Below are 16,049 nucleotides of genomic sequence, written 5' to 3' on the forward strand. Positions count from 1 at the left end.
TGCCTCAGTTCCCTCATCTGTAAAATGGGGATTAAGACTGTGAGCCCCACGTGGGACAACCTGATTCCCCTATGTCTACCCCAGCGCTTAGAACAGTGCTCGGCACATAGTAAGCGCTTAACAAATACCAACATTAACATTAACATTAACCACGTGCCCTCAGAGCCTTCCTGGCGAAGCCCGGGCCACGGGCCACGGGCCACTAGCCACGAGCCACGAGCCGCGAGCCACGAGTCTCTCGTGATCCCCGCTGGCGGCTGTGTGTACAAGCCCAACCCCTCCCCACTAAGCTCCATCGATCAATCAATCAATGGTGTTCATTCAATCATATTTATTGAGCTCTTACTGTGTGCAGAGCACTGAACTAAGCACTTGGGAGAGTACCATACAGTAATGAACAGTCACATTCCCTGCCCACAGTGGGCTCACAGTCTAGAGTGGGGAAGCCAGACATGAATGAATGAATGAATGAATGAATGAACGAACGAACGAACAAACGAACAAATAAATAAATAAATAAATAAATAAATAAATGAAATGACAGATATGGACATGAGTGCTATGGGGCTGGGAGGGGACGATAGCCAAGGGACCAAATGAGGACGATGCAGAAGAGAGTGGGAGATGAGAAGTGGGACTTTGTTCAACCTGATTAACTTTTATCTACCCCAGCTCTCAGAACAGTGCTTGGCACGTAGTATGCACTTAACAGAGAGAGAGAGAGAAAGAGAAAGAAAGGAGAAGGAAGGAGGAAGGGAGTAGACAGTGTGTGTCTCAGAGGGCTGGGAAGGGGGGGAGGGGTGTGGTCGGGTACACTAGGTAGCGCCTCCCTATCTTGAAGCTTTATTTCCTTCCTCTCCACCACGACACAAACTTGGCCTCCCACTAACTCCAGCCCGTTGCAAGGTAAGGCCGTCCGTTCGGGCCTGTTTCTCCCAAACCTTCTCACGACACTATCCCCTGGTTCATTTTTTACAGTGACTGTGCATTTTCTTGTTGCTGGTTTACGCAGTTTCCAAAACCCAGACGGTGCTGGGCTTCGCTCGGGAGGAAAGCATTGGTCCCATGACTCGGTGCAGTTCCTGGAAATGATACCTGAACACTGGTTAGAGGCCAGGGAGGGAGAGAGGAGATGACGGGGTCGAGGGTTTCCCCTCTCTTTGCCAGTCCATCCGCCCGTGCCACTTTCTGCAGCTCCCTCCTCTGTTTCGGGAAGGGAAGGGGGAGAAGACCTCTTTAGGACCCACACAAAATCCGGATTGGATCGTCCACCCTGATCCGACCGGACAAGGTAAAACTTAGACAGAAGCTTTCTGGCTGCAGGATCCAATCCTTCAACTATCCGTCTCCCTTTCCTAGCTTTCCCCCTGTCCTTTTTCCCGTTTTTATGGTATTTTTTAAGCACCCACTATGTGCCAGGCACTGTAATAAGCGCTGGGGTAGCAAGATAATCAGGATGGACGCAGTCCATGCCCCATGTGGGGTTCACAGTCTTAGCCCCCATTTTACAGATGAAGGAACTGGGGCACAGAGAAGTGAAGTGACTTAGCCAAGGTCACATAGCAGATAAGTGGTGAACCAGGATTAGAGCCCAGGTCCTCTGACTCTCAGGCCCAGGCTCTTCACACTACGCCACATTGCTCCCGGACTAGTAAATCCTCCGCTTTCCCAAGCCCAGGCCACTCCTGCGGGGGGATTCCAAGTTTTCATCCTAACTCTGCACCTGCTGACCAGGCTCTCCCCTGCCTTGCCACACCCCCAACTCCAGGAATTGCAGAGAGAGGTGCAATCACTGTCCCCCAGCACAGTCGACAGGGCCGCTCACTACCTGGGGCTCCAGAAGGGAATGTGCCCTGAGACCCCATCCGCCACTGGCCTAGCCAGATTCCAACCCTCTGATAGGAATACGTAGTTCTCCTTTCATCACTATCCGTGGGGCAGAACGGGTCACAGGAATCTGGGCAAGAGATGGTGTAACTCAGTGGGATTTTGAGTTTTGAATGACTGGACGGGGAAAGGGAGAGCCTCGTCTGATCGGAGTCCAGGAGGGAAAGAACTGTTTATTTCTATTGATATCTGTCTCCCCCTTTAGACTATAAGCTCGCTGTGGGCACGGAACGTGTTTAACCGAGTCTGTCATACTGTACTCTCCCAAGTGCTTAGTGCAGTGCTCTGCTCACAATAGGCGCCCAATAAACACCACTGAAGGTGATGAGGAGATTGCAGGGCCTGTGTTCTGCCTCTGCCCTGGGCTTCCTCCCTCCATAATCCGAGCTGATTTTCTTTACCCCCTCTCTGCTTTACAGCTAATCCTTCCCAGGGATGGGGGCTTCAGGCCCCAAAAGAAACACCTCATCACCTTGGTATCACCCTCTCCGGTTGCTGCTGCTGCTGCTACTGCTATGGGATGTGGTGGTGGGAACAGGTAGGTGTCCTGCCATTGAGTTTGCCATTCCGTCTGCAGACACACTGGAGCGTTGCCGGCGATGCTGATAGGTGCGGCTCCATACCCAGAAACAATGGGAAATGACAACAATAATAATAATAAATAGTTGAGCACTTACTATGTGCCAAGCACTGTAGTAAGTACTAGGGAAGATACATATCGATCAGGTCACTCTTCACCCCCTCCTGAAAAATATGCCATCGGCACCTAGCGGCCCAGACTCTCCAGTTTCTCTCCCGTATTTCCCCTATCTCTAATCTATTTTAACATCTGCCTCTTCCTGTAGACTGTAAGCACTTTGTGAGCAGGGATCATGTCTACCAACCCTGTTGTGTTTTCCCACGCGCTTAGTGCAGTGCTCCGGACTCACTAAGCGCTCAGTAAATACCACTACTCGATCCAGTTGCCTCTGTCTCCCGTAGGATCTCACTCGCTGCAGTTTTTCAGTTTTGGGGTGTCGGAGCCGGGCCCAAGGGTCCCCGAGTATATAGTCTTTGGATACCTGGACGACCAGCTCATCGCCCGTTACGATAGTGAGAAGCGGAGGGTGGAGGCTCGGGCCAAGTGGATGGAGGAGAAAGAAGGGCCCAAGTTTTGGGACAGTCAGACGCTACGGGGCCTTAGCTGGCAATCCCGGGTTATGAAGTACCTGAACACCATCATGGGCTACTACAACCACAGTGGAGGTGAGTGAGAGAGACACGCTCAGCTATGAGAGGCCTCAGGTCACCGTGGACCAGTCAGCCCAAAGAATCAAGTTATGTTTTTTTTAAATGGTGTTGGTTGAGCACCTGCTATATGCCAGGTATTGTACTAAGCACTGGGATAGATACAAGCTAATTGGGTTGGACACAGTCCCTGTCCTAACAGGGCTCACAGTCTTAATCCTTATTTTACAGATGAGGTAACTGAGGCGCAGGGAAGTGAAGTGATTTGCCCAAGGTCATACCACAGACATGTGGCAGAGCTGGGATTAGAACCCAAGTCCTTCTGACTCCCAAGCCCGTGCTCTAGCCACTAGACCACGCTGCTTCATTCATTCAGTCGTATTTACTGAGCATTTACTGTGTGCAGAGCACTGTACTAAGTGCTTGGAAAGTACAATTCAGCAACAAATAGAGACAGTCCCTTCCCAATAACAGGCTTCAATACGTTTATAGTAGAAAATATTGGTTTGGCCCAAGCCCGCGTAAGGCAGGCAATTGTTAACATGAATAATAATTAGGATACTTGTTAAGCGCTTATTATGCATCAATCAGTGGTATTTATTGAGCGCTTGCTGTGTGGAGAGCACTGTATTAAGTGCTTGGGAGAGTACAATATAAGAGAGTTGGTGGAAATGTTCCCTGTTCACGAGAAGCTTACAGTCTAGAGGGAGACAGTAATATAAATAAATAATTTATAAACATGCACATAAGTGTGGTGGGGCTGAGGCCAAATGCACTATCAAGCATTTTTCCAAGTGCTGGGGTAAATAAAAAAAAAATCAGTTTGAATACAGTCCCTGTCCCTCTAGGAGCTCACAGTCCAAGTATGAAGAACAAAGTACTGAATCCCCATTTGACAGATGAGGAAATTGAGGCACGGAGAAGTTGTGACTTGCCCAGCAGGCAGTTGGCTGAGCCAAGATTAGACCCCAAGTCCTATGACTCCCAGGGCTCCCTTGGGCTCTTTCTACTGGCCCAAGTTGCTTCCTGTGACAATCATGCCTTGTCTGCCCAAGCCCAACCCACAAGGCTCTGTGACTCTGCATGAAGGAACTGGGTATTTAGTACAGTGCTCTTCAAATAGCAAGTGCTCAATAAATATGGGTGACTGACTGATTTTAGCGCTTGTGACACTCCGTACTACTGGCGCAAGTAGAATAGAGGGAGAAAAGGAAGAGGCAGAGTGGGTGGTGGGAGTGGTTTAGGAGCCAGAGTGATGATGGGAAGAACAGGAGGGAACGGATTGGATGGGAGTCACAGGAGGAGGAGAAATAGGAGGCAGCAGAGACCAAAGGATGATGGAAAGGGATACAAGAGAGATGGAGAGGACAGGGGACCGAGGGGAACAAACAAGGAATTGGAAAGGGATGCGAGGAGAGAGGGGGAGGCACGGGGAAAGGAAAAATTCTCCGCGATGTTTCCCTGGAGTCTCTGGCCACTGAACAGAGATTCTCAGAGAGCCCCCTTCAACGGGAGGGACTGGACTTTGTATCCCAGGGAGACCCAGGAACTGAGATGAGGGTTGGGATGGGTCGGCGGGGGGGCGGTCAGGGTCTCACACCTTTCAGCACGTGGTGGGCTGCGAGATCCGGGGGGACGGCAGCACCCGGGGCGTCCGCCAGTACGCGTACGACGGGCAGGACTACATCTTCTACGACACGGAGACCCGCACCTGGGCGGCAGCCAACCCCGTGGCCAAGATCACCAAGCGCCTCTGGGAGGCCGACACGGCCCATGAGGCGCAGAGGAAATTTGACCTGGAACATGAGTGTGTCTACTTCCTCCAGAAGTTCCTGAAGTATGCGACCAAGCACCTGGGCCGGAAAGGTAAAACCCCTTAAGTCAGGGTCATCCCTCCCGCCCCCCCGCCACGGTTGGACTCCCCCAGAAGGCAGCATTCTGTACAGCAGCATTGGCCCCCCCCCACAAAGCCCTGCGGCCGGTGCCATAATATAGGAAGGTACCAATCTCCAGAACCCTGTAGTTTCTGCCTGGCACCTTGTAAGAGCTTAACAAATACCATTAAAAAAAAAAAAGATAGATTGCTTGATCTCCTTAATTCCCGAGTCCCCAGAATCCTAGCCTGCTGGTCCAGCCTCCCTGGATCCAACCTTCCCTACTCCCAGCCCTCCCTGACACAGCAGCACGAGAAACAGCATGGTCCAGAAGCAGAGCCCACGCCTGAGAGTTGGAAGGACTTGCGTTCTAATTCCAGCTCCACCACTTGTCTGCTGTGTGACCCTGGGAAAGTCACTTAACTTCTCTGTGCCTCAGTGACCTCAACTATAAAATGGGGATTAAGACTAAGTTCTACGCGGGACAGGGACTGTATCCAACCCCATTAGCTTGTATCTACTCCAGCGCTTAGTACAATCTCACACCACTGTCCTTCGTTGACGTTGCCCATGATTTATGCCTTCCGCCTGGCCCCCATGTCAACTCACCATGGGTTGTACAATGCTTCAGTGACTCACCCCCACTTACGATACTACTATTTCACCCGGTTCTCTCCAGTCCTCGTCCTTTGCACACTAAATAACCCAGTGCATGGAAGGAGAGGAAAAGGAAGTGGGTATATATGTATATCATTTCCACTCAAAAAAATCAATCAACCAGACTTACTGAGTGCTTACTGGGGGATAGATACAAGATGATTAGGTCAGTCACAGTACCATTCCTGAGTAACTCCTGAGTCCCCTTGTCTACCTCCAGAAACGCTGGTGTGGCTTTTTCTGCCCTGGGACTTCTTGTGTGGTTTTTCATACCCTTATGTTGAAGATTGGTTAGAGAAATTTGGACCCATGACTTAGCTGCTTCCATTCGGAGACAGTGGTTTTTTAGTCTCTCACCCCACAAGGTCTAGAGCAGAATTTCTGGTCAGCCAAATCCATTGACTAACCGGTGCAGCTCACCAGGGAGGGGCAGAGGGAGTCTTCGACCACCCCTCACCCTCTTCTGCCTCTCCCCCACACAGTGCCTCCGTCAGTGTGGGTGACCCACCAGAAGACCCCGGGGGGAGAGTCCACCCTAAAGTGCTGGGCCCACGGCTTCTACCCGCGGGACATCCGGCTCAGCTGGTGGCGGGACGGACAGGAGCTGACCCAGGAGACGGAGCATGTGGAGATCCGGCCCGGTGGGGATGGGACCTACCAGTGCTGGGGGGCCGTGGGGATCCCCCCCGGGGAAGAGCACAGATACACCTGCCGCGTGGAACACCAGGGGCTAGAGCGGCCCCTCACCGTCATCTGGGGTGAGGCCCGGGGCCGAGGGGACTTGGGGGAGGCCTGCAAGGGGGGAGAGGACAGGGGAGAGGGAGAGCGTCAGAGGAGCTGAATCACAGGGTTCTCACTCCTGCAAACCTATTTCAGAGCCGCCATTTGAGCCCAGCCCATTCATAGCCGGTGCCGTCGCTGTCCTGACCCTCTCCATCGTGGCCGCCGTGACCTGGATGAGGAGAAAGAGGAGGAGGAGGAGGGGGACGAGGCCAGGTGGGAAAAGATGGGTGCCAGGGAGGGGGCGAGGCGGTCACCCGCTTTCCTTCCTGACTGGCTGGGGATTCAGCCCCCCAGACTCGGAGCTCCCTTCACCCCATTTCCCTTAATAATAATAATAATAATGTTGGTATTTGTTAAGCGCTTACTATGTGCCGAGCACTGTTCTAAGCGCTGGGATAGACATAGGGGAATCAGGTTGTCCCACGTGGGGCTCACAGTCTTAATCCCCATTTTACAGATGAGGGAACTGAGGCCCAGAGAAGTTAAGTGACTCGCCCACAGTCACACAGCCGACAAGTGGCAGAGCTGGGATTCGAACTCATGAGCCCTGACTCCAAAGCCAAAGGGCTTTGCTCTTTCCACTGAGCCTCGCTGCTTCTCTTTGAGCTTCCCTTTGAGCTTTGTCCCCCGAGAGGGCTTGCGGGTGTTCCCGCTCTGCTCCCCCTGCCTCCCCTGGCCCCCTCACAATGCCCTCCGCTTCCCGGGGCAGGATCCCCACCCTCCACTCTGCCTGGAAGGCCCTCGGTGCCCGGCCCAGGGTCCACAGCCAGCGCTGACCTGTACGGGCTGGACAGATGGGCAGATGGGAAGCAGCATGGCTTAGTGGAAAGTGCACGGGCTTGGGAGTCAGAGGACGTGGGTTCTAATCCTCCTTCTGCCACTTGTCTGCTGTGTGACCTGAGGCAAGCCACTTAACTTCTCTGTGTCCCAGTTACCTCATCTGTAAAATGGGGGTGAAGACTGTGACTCCCAAGTGGGATGAGCTGATTACTTGTATCTACCCCAATGCCCCTGTTGGGGTGGAGGGAGCCGGGGGGTCTACTAGGGGGTCCATGTTCATCCCCGGGGGGCGGAAATGGCTTCCAGCTCCCTCACTCTGCTTTTCCTCTCAGCAGCCTCAGGGGATCCCGTGGGAGAAGACGAGGGCCACGAGAGAGGTGCCTTCCTAGAGATGTCTGCTGCTCCCGCCCCACCGACACAACCAACACCAGGCCCTCCGGCATGCTAGAGTGCAGGCCAAGCTTACTACAGTGCTCTGCACCCAATAAGCGCTCATTGCATAGTCTATGCACTGGACCTTGAGGCCCTGTCCTGCCCTGCCCTGACAGAAGGCCGAGGTGGCACATCCAGGGCTTTACAGAAGACATGCAAATTCCCTCAGCAGTCAGATTGTGAACGTCCCTCCAATCACTACTCTCCAAACCCCTTGAGTGAGTTGTCTACACCTGTTGCCTCCACTTCTCTCCTCCACTTCTCTCCTTGACCCCCTCTAACCTGGTTCCTGCCCCTTTCACTCCACAGAAACTGCCCTCTGTCACCAAATGACCTTCTCCTTACCAATTCCAAATTTTAACCTCTCGATCCGTGCTTCTGGCTCCATCCCTTCTCCCTTCATCAAGGCAACTGACCCCTTCCTTCTTCCCTCCCTTCCCTCATCTTCAACTGCTCGCTTTCCATGGGTTTAGTACAGTGCTCTGCAAATAGTAGGTGCTCAGAAAATAGTGGGGTTTTTTACTGATTGCTAGATAATGGGGAGGCCAGATGGGAAAGGACAGGAGGCAGGAGGGAGCAAGATCTGCATAGGTTATATCCATCTGAACAGTGTGATTGCATTTCTTTCTACCCAGATCACTTTTCTGAAAAACCAGCTGGTCGATGTCTCCCTACTCCTCAAAAACCTCCAAGTGGCATTCAGTCAACTCTCTTCTTCCTACCTAACCTTGCTGATTTCCTACTATAACCCAACCCACACACTTTGCTCCTCTAACACCAGTCTACTCACTGTACCTCAAGCCCATTAATCCTCACTTGGACTTGGAACTCTCTCCTGCTTCACATCCGACTATCCATTGCTCTCCTCACCTTCAAAACCCTCCTGAAATAACATCTCCTCCAAGGGGCCAGCCCTAGGATAGTTATGGAAAATATTCTTATACGCTATTTTCCCTATCCATAAATTTCCTTTAATGTCTGTCTCCCTCTGTAGACAGTAAGCTCCTTGTGGGCAGGGATCCTGTTTACGAACTCTGAGGTACTGTACTTTCCTAAGTGCTAAGTAGAGTGGGTGGCACACTGTAAAGGCCCAATAAATATCATTGATGATTGATTTTTTTATCATTCTCAACTGTAGACTGTCCCCATGTAGGAGTTTGTGTGTGTGTGTGTGTGTGTGTGTGTGTGTGTGTGTTTTACAGGCTGTGAGTCTTTCCTTCCCTCCGCTTACTGCTCCTCAGATGAGTAAAGATTCTTTCATAAGCTTGAACATTTCTGGGATTGAATTTTTTAATAGGGAGCAGAAATGGAGATTTGTCAGGGAAGGCCTCCTGGAAGAGATGCGATTTTAGGATGGCTTCGGTGATGGGGAGAGCAGTCGTCTGCTGAATGCATACAGGGAGGGAGTTGCAGGCAGAAGGGTGGGAGTGAGAGACGAGAATGAGGAACAGTGAACCGGTTGGCTCGAGAGGAGTGAAGTGTGTGAGCCAGGGTGTACTGGGAAAGGAGAGCAGAAAAGCAGAGAGGAGAGATGAGTGTCTTAGGGTCAAGCTCAGCCTTGGTCCACCATCCATGACAGAAACTCAGGACACCCAAAGAAAGGCCAGCGCCTGCGAGGTCCCTGATCCATTCAGCCGCCATTATTCCTCTATCTTGCTGTCAGTCACTTTCCTCTGCAGGGAAGTGGGAGGGGGAAATTGGAGGGGATTGGGGCTGCCCAGGACCTCTTGTGCCCCCTGCTAGCGGTCTTGAGGGCAAACCTCTGGGCCACTTGGTTTGCACACCCACCCCCAGGCAGTTAGGTAAGTTCATTCATACTTTCAATCATAGTTATTTAGCGCTTACTGTGTATGGAGCACTGTACTAAGAGCTTGGAAAGCACAATTCAGCAATGAAGAGAGACAATCCCTGCCCACAACAGGCTTACAGTCTAGAGGGGGAGAAGACAGGCATCAATTCAAGTAAACAGGCATCAATATAAATAAATAGAATTATAGATATATACATATACCCTCCTTACTGCCACCCAAACACATGAGTCCTCAGCCACCCACCACACACATGGATGGGGAGACGTCATGCCTCCGAAATATCACGGGAAAGTTGGCGGGGAAGGCACAGGACAGAGGTGAGACCAGAGAACTGGCCTGGAGATATCAGTATACACCACTTTCCTGGCACAAAAAAATAGACGATTCCAATTGGATTGGATGCTTTCTCCCCAGGATCCCGCTTCCACAGAGATCCACAGAGGGGTCTCGGAGGAGCTGAATTCTCTCCCTCGTCTTTCCTCCTTTCAGATCAGACGGGAAAGAGCAACTTAAAAGAACTCTTTAATCGTCCACGGATCCCATTCCCAACCCTGGAATCTGTTCGACATCGCACAATCCCCGCTCAACAGGCCAATAGGAAGGATGACCTGCTAGGCCGGGATTGGAACACGGAGTCATGCTCTGGGATCCTTAAGAGGAATTGGATGCTGCCACGGCTGCTGTCCTGGATTTCAGGGCAGTTCCTTCCCGGAATCAGTTCCCTTCAGAGTCAGGGAAAGAGAAAAGGTGGTGTGTCAGAGGGGAGTGGGCTGGGATACGCTTCCCGCCCTAACTCTCAGCGTATCTCAGAGAAATGGTGAAATCACTACTGAACGCATAGTTCCGGCATTTTTTTTTAATCACCATCATCGATAAGCTGCCATTTATCTGCCATCTCCCACCCGCTACCATGTCCATTTGGCTCGCAACAGCAGGGGAGGCTCCTTGCTGGAGCCACCAGTGGCCATTGCCAAAAAAGGGGCCCTTCTGGGACCCAGGATCTGAGCCCCAGAAAAATCTGAGGTTCGACCGAAAGAGCCATCCCTCCCCAGTAGCCAGAGGAAGAAGTGAAACTGCCAAAGTGGTGAAAGGCTCCCCAGCCAACGAGCAAGCCCCACCAAATAAGAAGCGGCGTGGCGTAGCGGAAAGAACGTGGACCTGGGAGTCAGAAGGACGCGGATTCTGATTCTGGCTCTGCTGCTTGTCTGCTGTGTGACCTTGGGCAAATCACTTAACTTCTCTGTGTCTCAGTAACCTCATCTGTGAAATGGAGATTAAACCTGCAAGCCCCATGTGGGGCAGGGACTGTGCTCAACCTGACTGGCTTGTATCTATCCCGGTGCTTGGTACATAGCTTAAACCCCCGGGAGAGCCTGAATTGTACGTTCCAAGTCGCTTAATACAGTGCTCTGCACATAGTAAGCCCTCATTAAATTCGATTGAAAGAATGAATGAATGCTTTCAGCAACTTTTGTGCCAGGCCGCCCCTGGCAACAGCATGAACCTGACCCACGGGTGCCCGCTGGCAGCTCAGATCAAGTATTTCACTCACCGGTTTTCCCTACAGGGATCTATCAATTTACTATGCACCAAATAATAATAATAATAATAATGATGGTATTTGTTAAGTGCTTACTATGTGCCAAGAACTGTTCTAAGCACTGGGATAGATACAAGGCTCACAGTCTTCATCCCCATTTTACAGATGAGGGAACTGAGGCACAGAGAAATTAAGTGACTTGTCCAAAGTCACCCAGCAGACAAGTGGCAGAGCGGTTTAGAACCCAGGACCTTTGACTTCCAAGCCCATTCTCTTTCCACTCAGCCAGCCATACTGCTCCTCTAACACTTTACTAAGAGCTGGGGTAGATACAAGATAATCAGGTCAGGCACAATCCTAATAATAATACTAATAATGGTATTTGTCAAGCCTTTACTATGTTCCAGGCACTGTACTAGGGGCTGGGCACTGTACTAATCGCTGGAGTAGATACAAGGTAGTATCTGTCTTAATCCCCAGTTTACAGATAAGGTAACTGAGCCACAGAGAAGTGACTTGCCCAAGGTCACACAACAGACATGTTAGAACCCAGGTCCTTCTGACTCCCAGGCCCGTGCTCTATCCACTAGGCCACGCTGCACGTTTACTGTATACAGAGCACTGTACTAAGCAATTAGGAGGGTACAAAACAACAGAGTTGGTAAATATGTTCCCTACACACAAAGAGTTTACAGTCTAGAGGAGTGAAGTGACTCGCCTAAAGTCACACCCAGCAGATCAATGGTGGAGCCAGGATTAGAACTCAGGTCTTCTGACCTCCAGGCTTGTGCTCTCTCTGCTAGACCACACTGCTTCTGAGCTGTCTTTTCTTCTCCAATACCCCCTAAGACTAGCAGCACACATTGTGAGGCAGGAGGTAGGGAGAATGGGTACAGTTTGTAATCACAGAAGAGAATATCAGAGAACCTGGCAGGAGTAGACACCACTGCCCTCATCCATCTGATTCTCACTTTGGTTTAAGTGAGTGGGAACAAGAGGAATCTTTGCTACTTTCTTGTGAAACCAGGGAAAAATGCAGCATGACCTAGTGGAAAGAGCATAGGCCTAGGAATTCAGGGAACACAGTTCTAATCCCAGTATCCCACACAGTATCTGCTGAGTGATCTTGGGCAAGTCAATTTCTTGGTGTCTCAGTTTCCTCAACTGTAAATGGGGATTAAATCCTACTCCCTTTATTTAGACTGTAAACCCCATGTGCATCAGGGATTACTTCCAATTTGAATATCATGTATCTACCCCAGTGCTTTGAAAGCGCTTAGAGAAGCAGTGTGGCTCAGTGGAAAGAGCACGGGCCTAGGGGTCAGAGGTCATGTGTTCTAATCCCAGCTCCACCACCTGTCAGCTGTGTGACTTTGGGCAACTCACTTAACTTCTCGGTGCCTCAGTTCCCTCATCTGTAAAATGGGGATTAAGACTGTGAGCCTCACATGGGACAACCAGATTACCTTCTATCTACCCCAGTGCTTAGAACAGTGCTTGGCACATAGTAAGCACTTAACAAATACCAACATTATGATTAAATTCCATTATCATTGGGGAAAGCAGAAGCACCAGAGCAGGGTACTTGCAAGCAATGGGGAGAAGCAGTATAGCCTAGGGGGAAGAACGCAGGCTTGGGAGTCAGGTGACCTGGGTTCTAATCCCATGTTTCACTGCTTGTCTGCTGCAGGACCTTGGGCAAGTCATTTTGAATCCCATTGCCTCAGTTTCCTCATCTTAAAATGGTGATTCAAGGCCTGTTCTCCCTCCTATTTAGTGAGCTCTAATCAGGGACTATGTCCAAACTTATTTTATCTGCCCCCCTCTTGGCACAAAGTAAGTGCTTAATACCATGTAGGGTGGGGGGTGGGGGTCATGTGATCTGATTATCCTGTACCTACCTCAGTACTTGACACATAATAAGTGCCTGATCAATCGTATTTACTTACTGTGTGCAGAGCACTGGACTAAGCACTTGGGACAATACAACAGACACATACCCTGCAAATGACAAGCTTAGTCCAGAGAACTGATCTGGCAGTTATTGTTTTAGAGAACCACACAGCAAACTTCTTGTATCTACCTATAAAGTACACATTGTAAATTTATATTAATGTCTCTCCCCCCCCTGGACAGGAAACATGCCGACTATGTTATATATTCCTTTCCCAAGTGCTCATAGTGCTCTCCGTGCAGTAAGTGCTCAATAAATGCCATTAATCTCTAGACTGTAAGCTTGTTGTGGCCAGGGAATGTGTCTGACAACTGTAATATATTCTCCCAAGCTCTTCATATGGTGCTCTGCATATAGAAGGCATTGAGTTGTGACCTCCTTGCTTGCTCACCTCTGCCTCTCAAATCCCCACTCCTCCCCTAGCCCCCAAAGAGAGTATTGAAGTTTCTCTGCAAAAAGTCTTTATTAAATATAGAAATTTTATTAGCAAGGATAAAAATCCTTCCCACACTTCATCCTCCCTCCTATTTACGCTGTTTAAACCTATTTAACCTATTAAACCTATTAAAAACGAGGAGGTTTTAAATAATAATGTTGGCATTTGTTAAGCGCTTACTATGTGCAGAGCACTGTTCTAAGCACTGGGGTAGATACAGGGTAATCAGGTTGTCCCACATGAGGCTCACAGTTAATCCCCATTTTACAGATGAGGTAACTGAGGCACAGAGAAGTTAAGTGACTTGCCCACAGTCACACAGCTGACAAGTGGCAGAGCCGGGAGTCGAACCCATGACCCCTGACTCCGAAGCCCAGGTTCTTTCCACTGAGCTACGCTCTAAAAAAAAAGACATGGAGTTGGGCAGGAATGGAGAAGCCCTTGGTGGGAGCAAGAAGGGTGACAGATCTGGTGGAGGAAAAGGGCAGCCTCCAGACAGAAAAAACAACTTGGTCCACATAGGGAGGGGCAATTGGGAGGCGAGAGAGCGTGTGTCAGAGCTGGTGGGCTGGGAGAAGCCGGGCAGCAAGGTCTTCTATCTTGGGAGCGAAGGTTTTGGAAGAGGCAGACAGCAAGGCCGGTCCTGGACGGAGCAGAGAATCCATCGATGTGGAGAGCGGAGGAGCCAGACCGGATGGAGGCAAGGCAGCGAGGGAAGAGCTAGAGAAGGGAGAGTGGGAGGGAAGAGCTCAGTGGAACTTCTCCTTTCCCATCTCCCACTCCCAGGGCCTCGACCAGGATCCAACACCCCTCAAACTCACTACCAGAACAGATGTCCATTGATGAGGCTTGCGGCTCCCCTGTGGGGAAGAGAAGAGAGGAGGAAGAATATTAGACCCCAGAAACTCACACTATGTACCAAGAACTGCATTCATTCATTCATTCAATTGCATTTATTGAGTGCTTACTGTGTGCAGAGCACTGTACTAAGTGCTTGGAAAGTACAATTCAGCAACAAATAGAGGCAATCTCTGCCCAACAATGGACTCACAGTCTAGAAGAGGGGAGAGGGACATCAAAAGAAGTCGATGCAAGATAATCAGGTGGGACAGTACCATGGTGAACCCCCATTTTGCAGATGAGGAAGCTAAGGCACAGAGAAGGGAAGTGACTTGCGCAAGGTCACAGCAGGCAAGCAGAAGTGCTGGGATTAGAAGCCAGGTCCTCTGACTCCCAAGCCTGTGCTCTTCCCATTAGATCACACTGCTTCTTCATCCCTTGTTATCCCTTAAGGCTTCTAGTACCCACTTCTCTCCCAGGACCCAGGTGTCCTGCCCCCTTCCATCCCCCCATTTCCTCACTTCAGGCAGAGACTCCAGCTCAGCGGACTCTTCCTGTCCAGAGAGGGTTGACGATCCAGCTGGGGAAGATGTTAGCTTCCTCAAATGTGATCTTTTCCGTGGAGAGAGACCAAGCGTTGTTTAGTTTTTTTAAAAATTGTATTTGTTAAGCATTAAGTCAAACACTGTTCTAAGCATTGGGGTAGATACAAATTAGTTAGGTCAGACAGTCCCTGTCCTTAATGGGACTCACAGTTTAAGTAGAAAGGAAAATAGGTATTCCCATTTTATGGATGAGATAATTTAGGCCCAGAGGAGTAAAGTGACTTGCCCAAGATCACACAGCAGACAAGTGGCAGATTTAGAATTAGAACCCAGGTCCTTCTGACTCCCAGACTTGTGCCCTACCCACCACATCATGCTGCTTCCCCAGGTGAGCGTCTCATCCTTCCCCCACCTCCACCTTAATAAAATTATAATTGTGTTATTTCTTAAGTGATTATTCTGGGCCAGACACAGTTCTGATACAAGATAATCAGGTCCCATATGAGGCTCACAGTCCAAGTAGGAGAGAGAACAGGTAGTGAATCCTCATTTTGCAGGTGAGGGAACTGAGGCACAGAGAAGTGAAGTGACTTGTCCGAGGTCACACAGCGGACAGGTCCTCCGACACTCAGGCCTGTGCTCTTTCCATTAGGCCATGCTGCTCCTCAACTACACTTGGTTTGAAGACTTCCTTACTTGCTCTCTAGCCTCGTGGGATTGAGGTTAGACTCCAGGGGTGAGGAGGAGTAGGAGACCCCCTCACCTCTGTCCCCTGCCTCTACTCCCTTCTCATCCCCAGCTCGGCTTTCCGCTTTCTTCTTGGTGCTCCTCTAGTGGTACTTATCGAATGCTTGTGTTCAGAGCACTGTATTAAGCGCTCTGGGGAGTATGATAGACAGTTCTTCCACCTGGTCCCCACCCGCAACCCCTGGTACGTTGTCCCCTGCCTCCTTCACCCGGAAAACAGGTGCTCAGCGTGGCCTCCAAGCTGCATGGCCTAGCAGAGAGAGCATGGGCCTGGGAGTCAGAGGACCTGCCTTTTAATCTTAGCCACTTGCCTGCTGTGTGACCTTGGTCAAGTCGACCAGTAGTATTTGAGCACTCACTGTGCAGAGCGCTGTACCAGGTGGTTGGGAGGGTACAACAGTTGTGAGATATTCCCTGTCCACAACAGGTTTACACTTTTCTGGGCCTTACTCTCATCTCCCTCCCCAGCCTGTGAGACAAGGATTGATTAACTTGATCTCGATCTGATTAACTTGAACCTACGGCGGCTCTCAGAA

At 50.5% G+C, this 16,049-nt stretch overlaps 1 protein-coding gene and 1 non-coding gene across 4 annotated transcripts; one reads left to right on the forward strand and one right to left on the reverse strand.

Moving 5' to 3' along the window:
* Window positions 1-841: 841 nt before the first annotated feature.
* Window positions 842-8,910, forward strand: LOC100093242 (class I histocompatibility antigen, Non-RT1.A alpha-1 chain-like). Of its 3 annotated transcripts, XM_029054823.1 has the most exons (8): window positions 860-906; window positions 1,013-1,291; window positions 2,307-2,425; window positions 2,869-3,132; window positions 4,705-4,980; window positions 6,128-6,403; window positions 6,522-6,641; window positions 7,541-8,910. In XM_029054823.1, the coding sequence occupies exons 3-8, from the start codon at window positions 2,323-2,325 to the stop codon at window positions 7,654-7,656; spliced, it is 1,155 nt and encodes a 384-aa protein (XP_028910656.1). In that variant the 5' UTR covers window positions 860-906; window positions 1,013-1,291; window positions 2,307-2,322; the 3' UTR covers window positions 7,657-8,910. The 3 variants fall into 3 exon arrangements, with proteins under 3 accessions (XP_028910655.1, XP_028910657.1, XP_028910656.1); XM_029054822.2 differs by lacking the exon at window positions 1,013-1,291 and having other exon boundaries at window positions 842-906; XM_029054824.2 differs by lacking the exon at window positions 1,013-1,291 and having other exon boundaries at window positions 842-906; window positions 7,544-8,910.
* A 1,339-nt stretch (window positions 8,911-10,249) lies between these two features.
* Window positions 10,250-10,330, reverse strand: LOC114808615. The gene has a single exon (XR_003756461.1). It is a non-coding gene; the product is annotated as a small nucleolar RNA SNORD72 (small nucleolar RNA).
* Between the last annotated feature and the right edge of the window lie 5,719 nt (window positions 10,331-16,049).

This window comes from Ornithorhynchus anatinus, chromosome X5, assembly GCF_004115215.2.
Source record: "Ornithorhynchus anatinus isolate Pmale09 chromosome X5, mOrnAna1.pri.v4, whole genome shotgun sequence".
Taxonomy (NCBI): domain Eukaryota; kingdom Metazoa; phylum Chordata; class Mammalia; order Monotremata; family Ornithorhynchidae; genus Ornithorhynchus; species Ornithorhynchus anatinus.

Coding starts and splice junctions, on each gene's coding strand:
- LOC100093242 (XM_029054822.2), top strand. CDS start 2,323: ATGGGGGCTTCAGGCCCCAAAAGAAACACCTCATCACCTTGGTATCAC. Junction 2,426..2,868: donor GGATGTGGTGGTGGGAACAG/GTAGGTGTCCTG, acceptor TGTCTCCCGTAG/GATCTCACTCGCTGCAGTTT. Junction 6,642..7,540: donor GAGGAGGGGGACGAGGCCAG/GTGGGAAAAGAT, acceptor TTTTCCTCTCAG/CAGCCTCAGGGGATCCCGTG.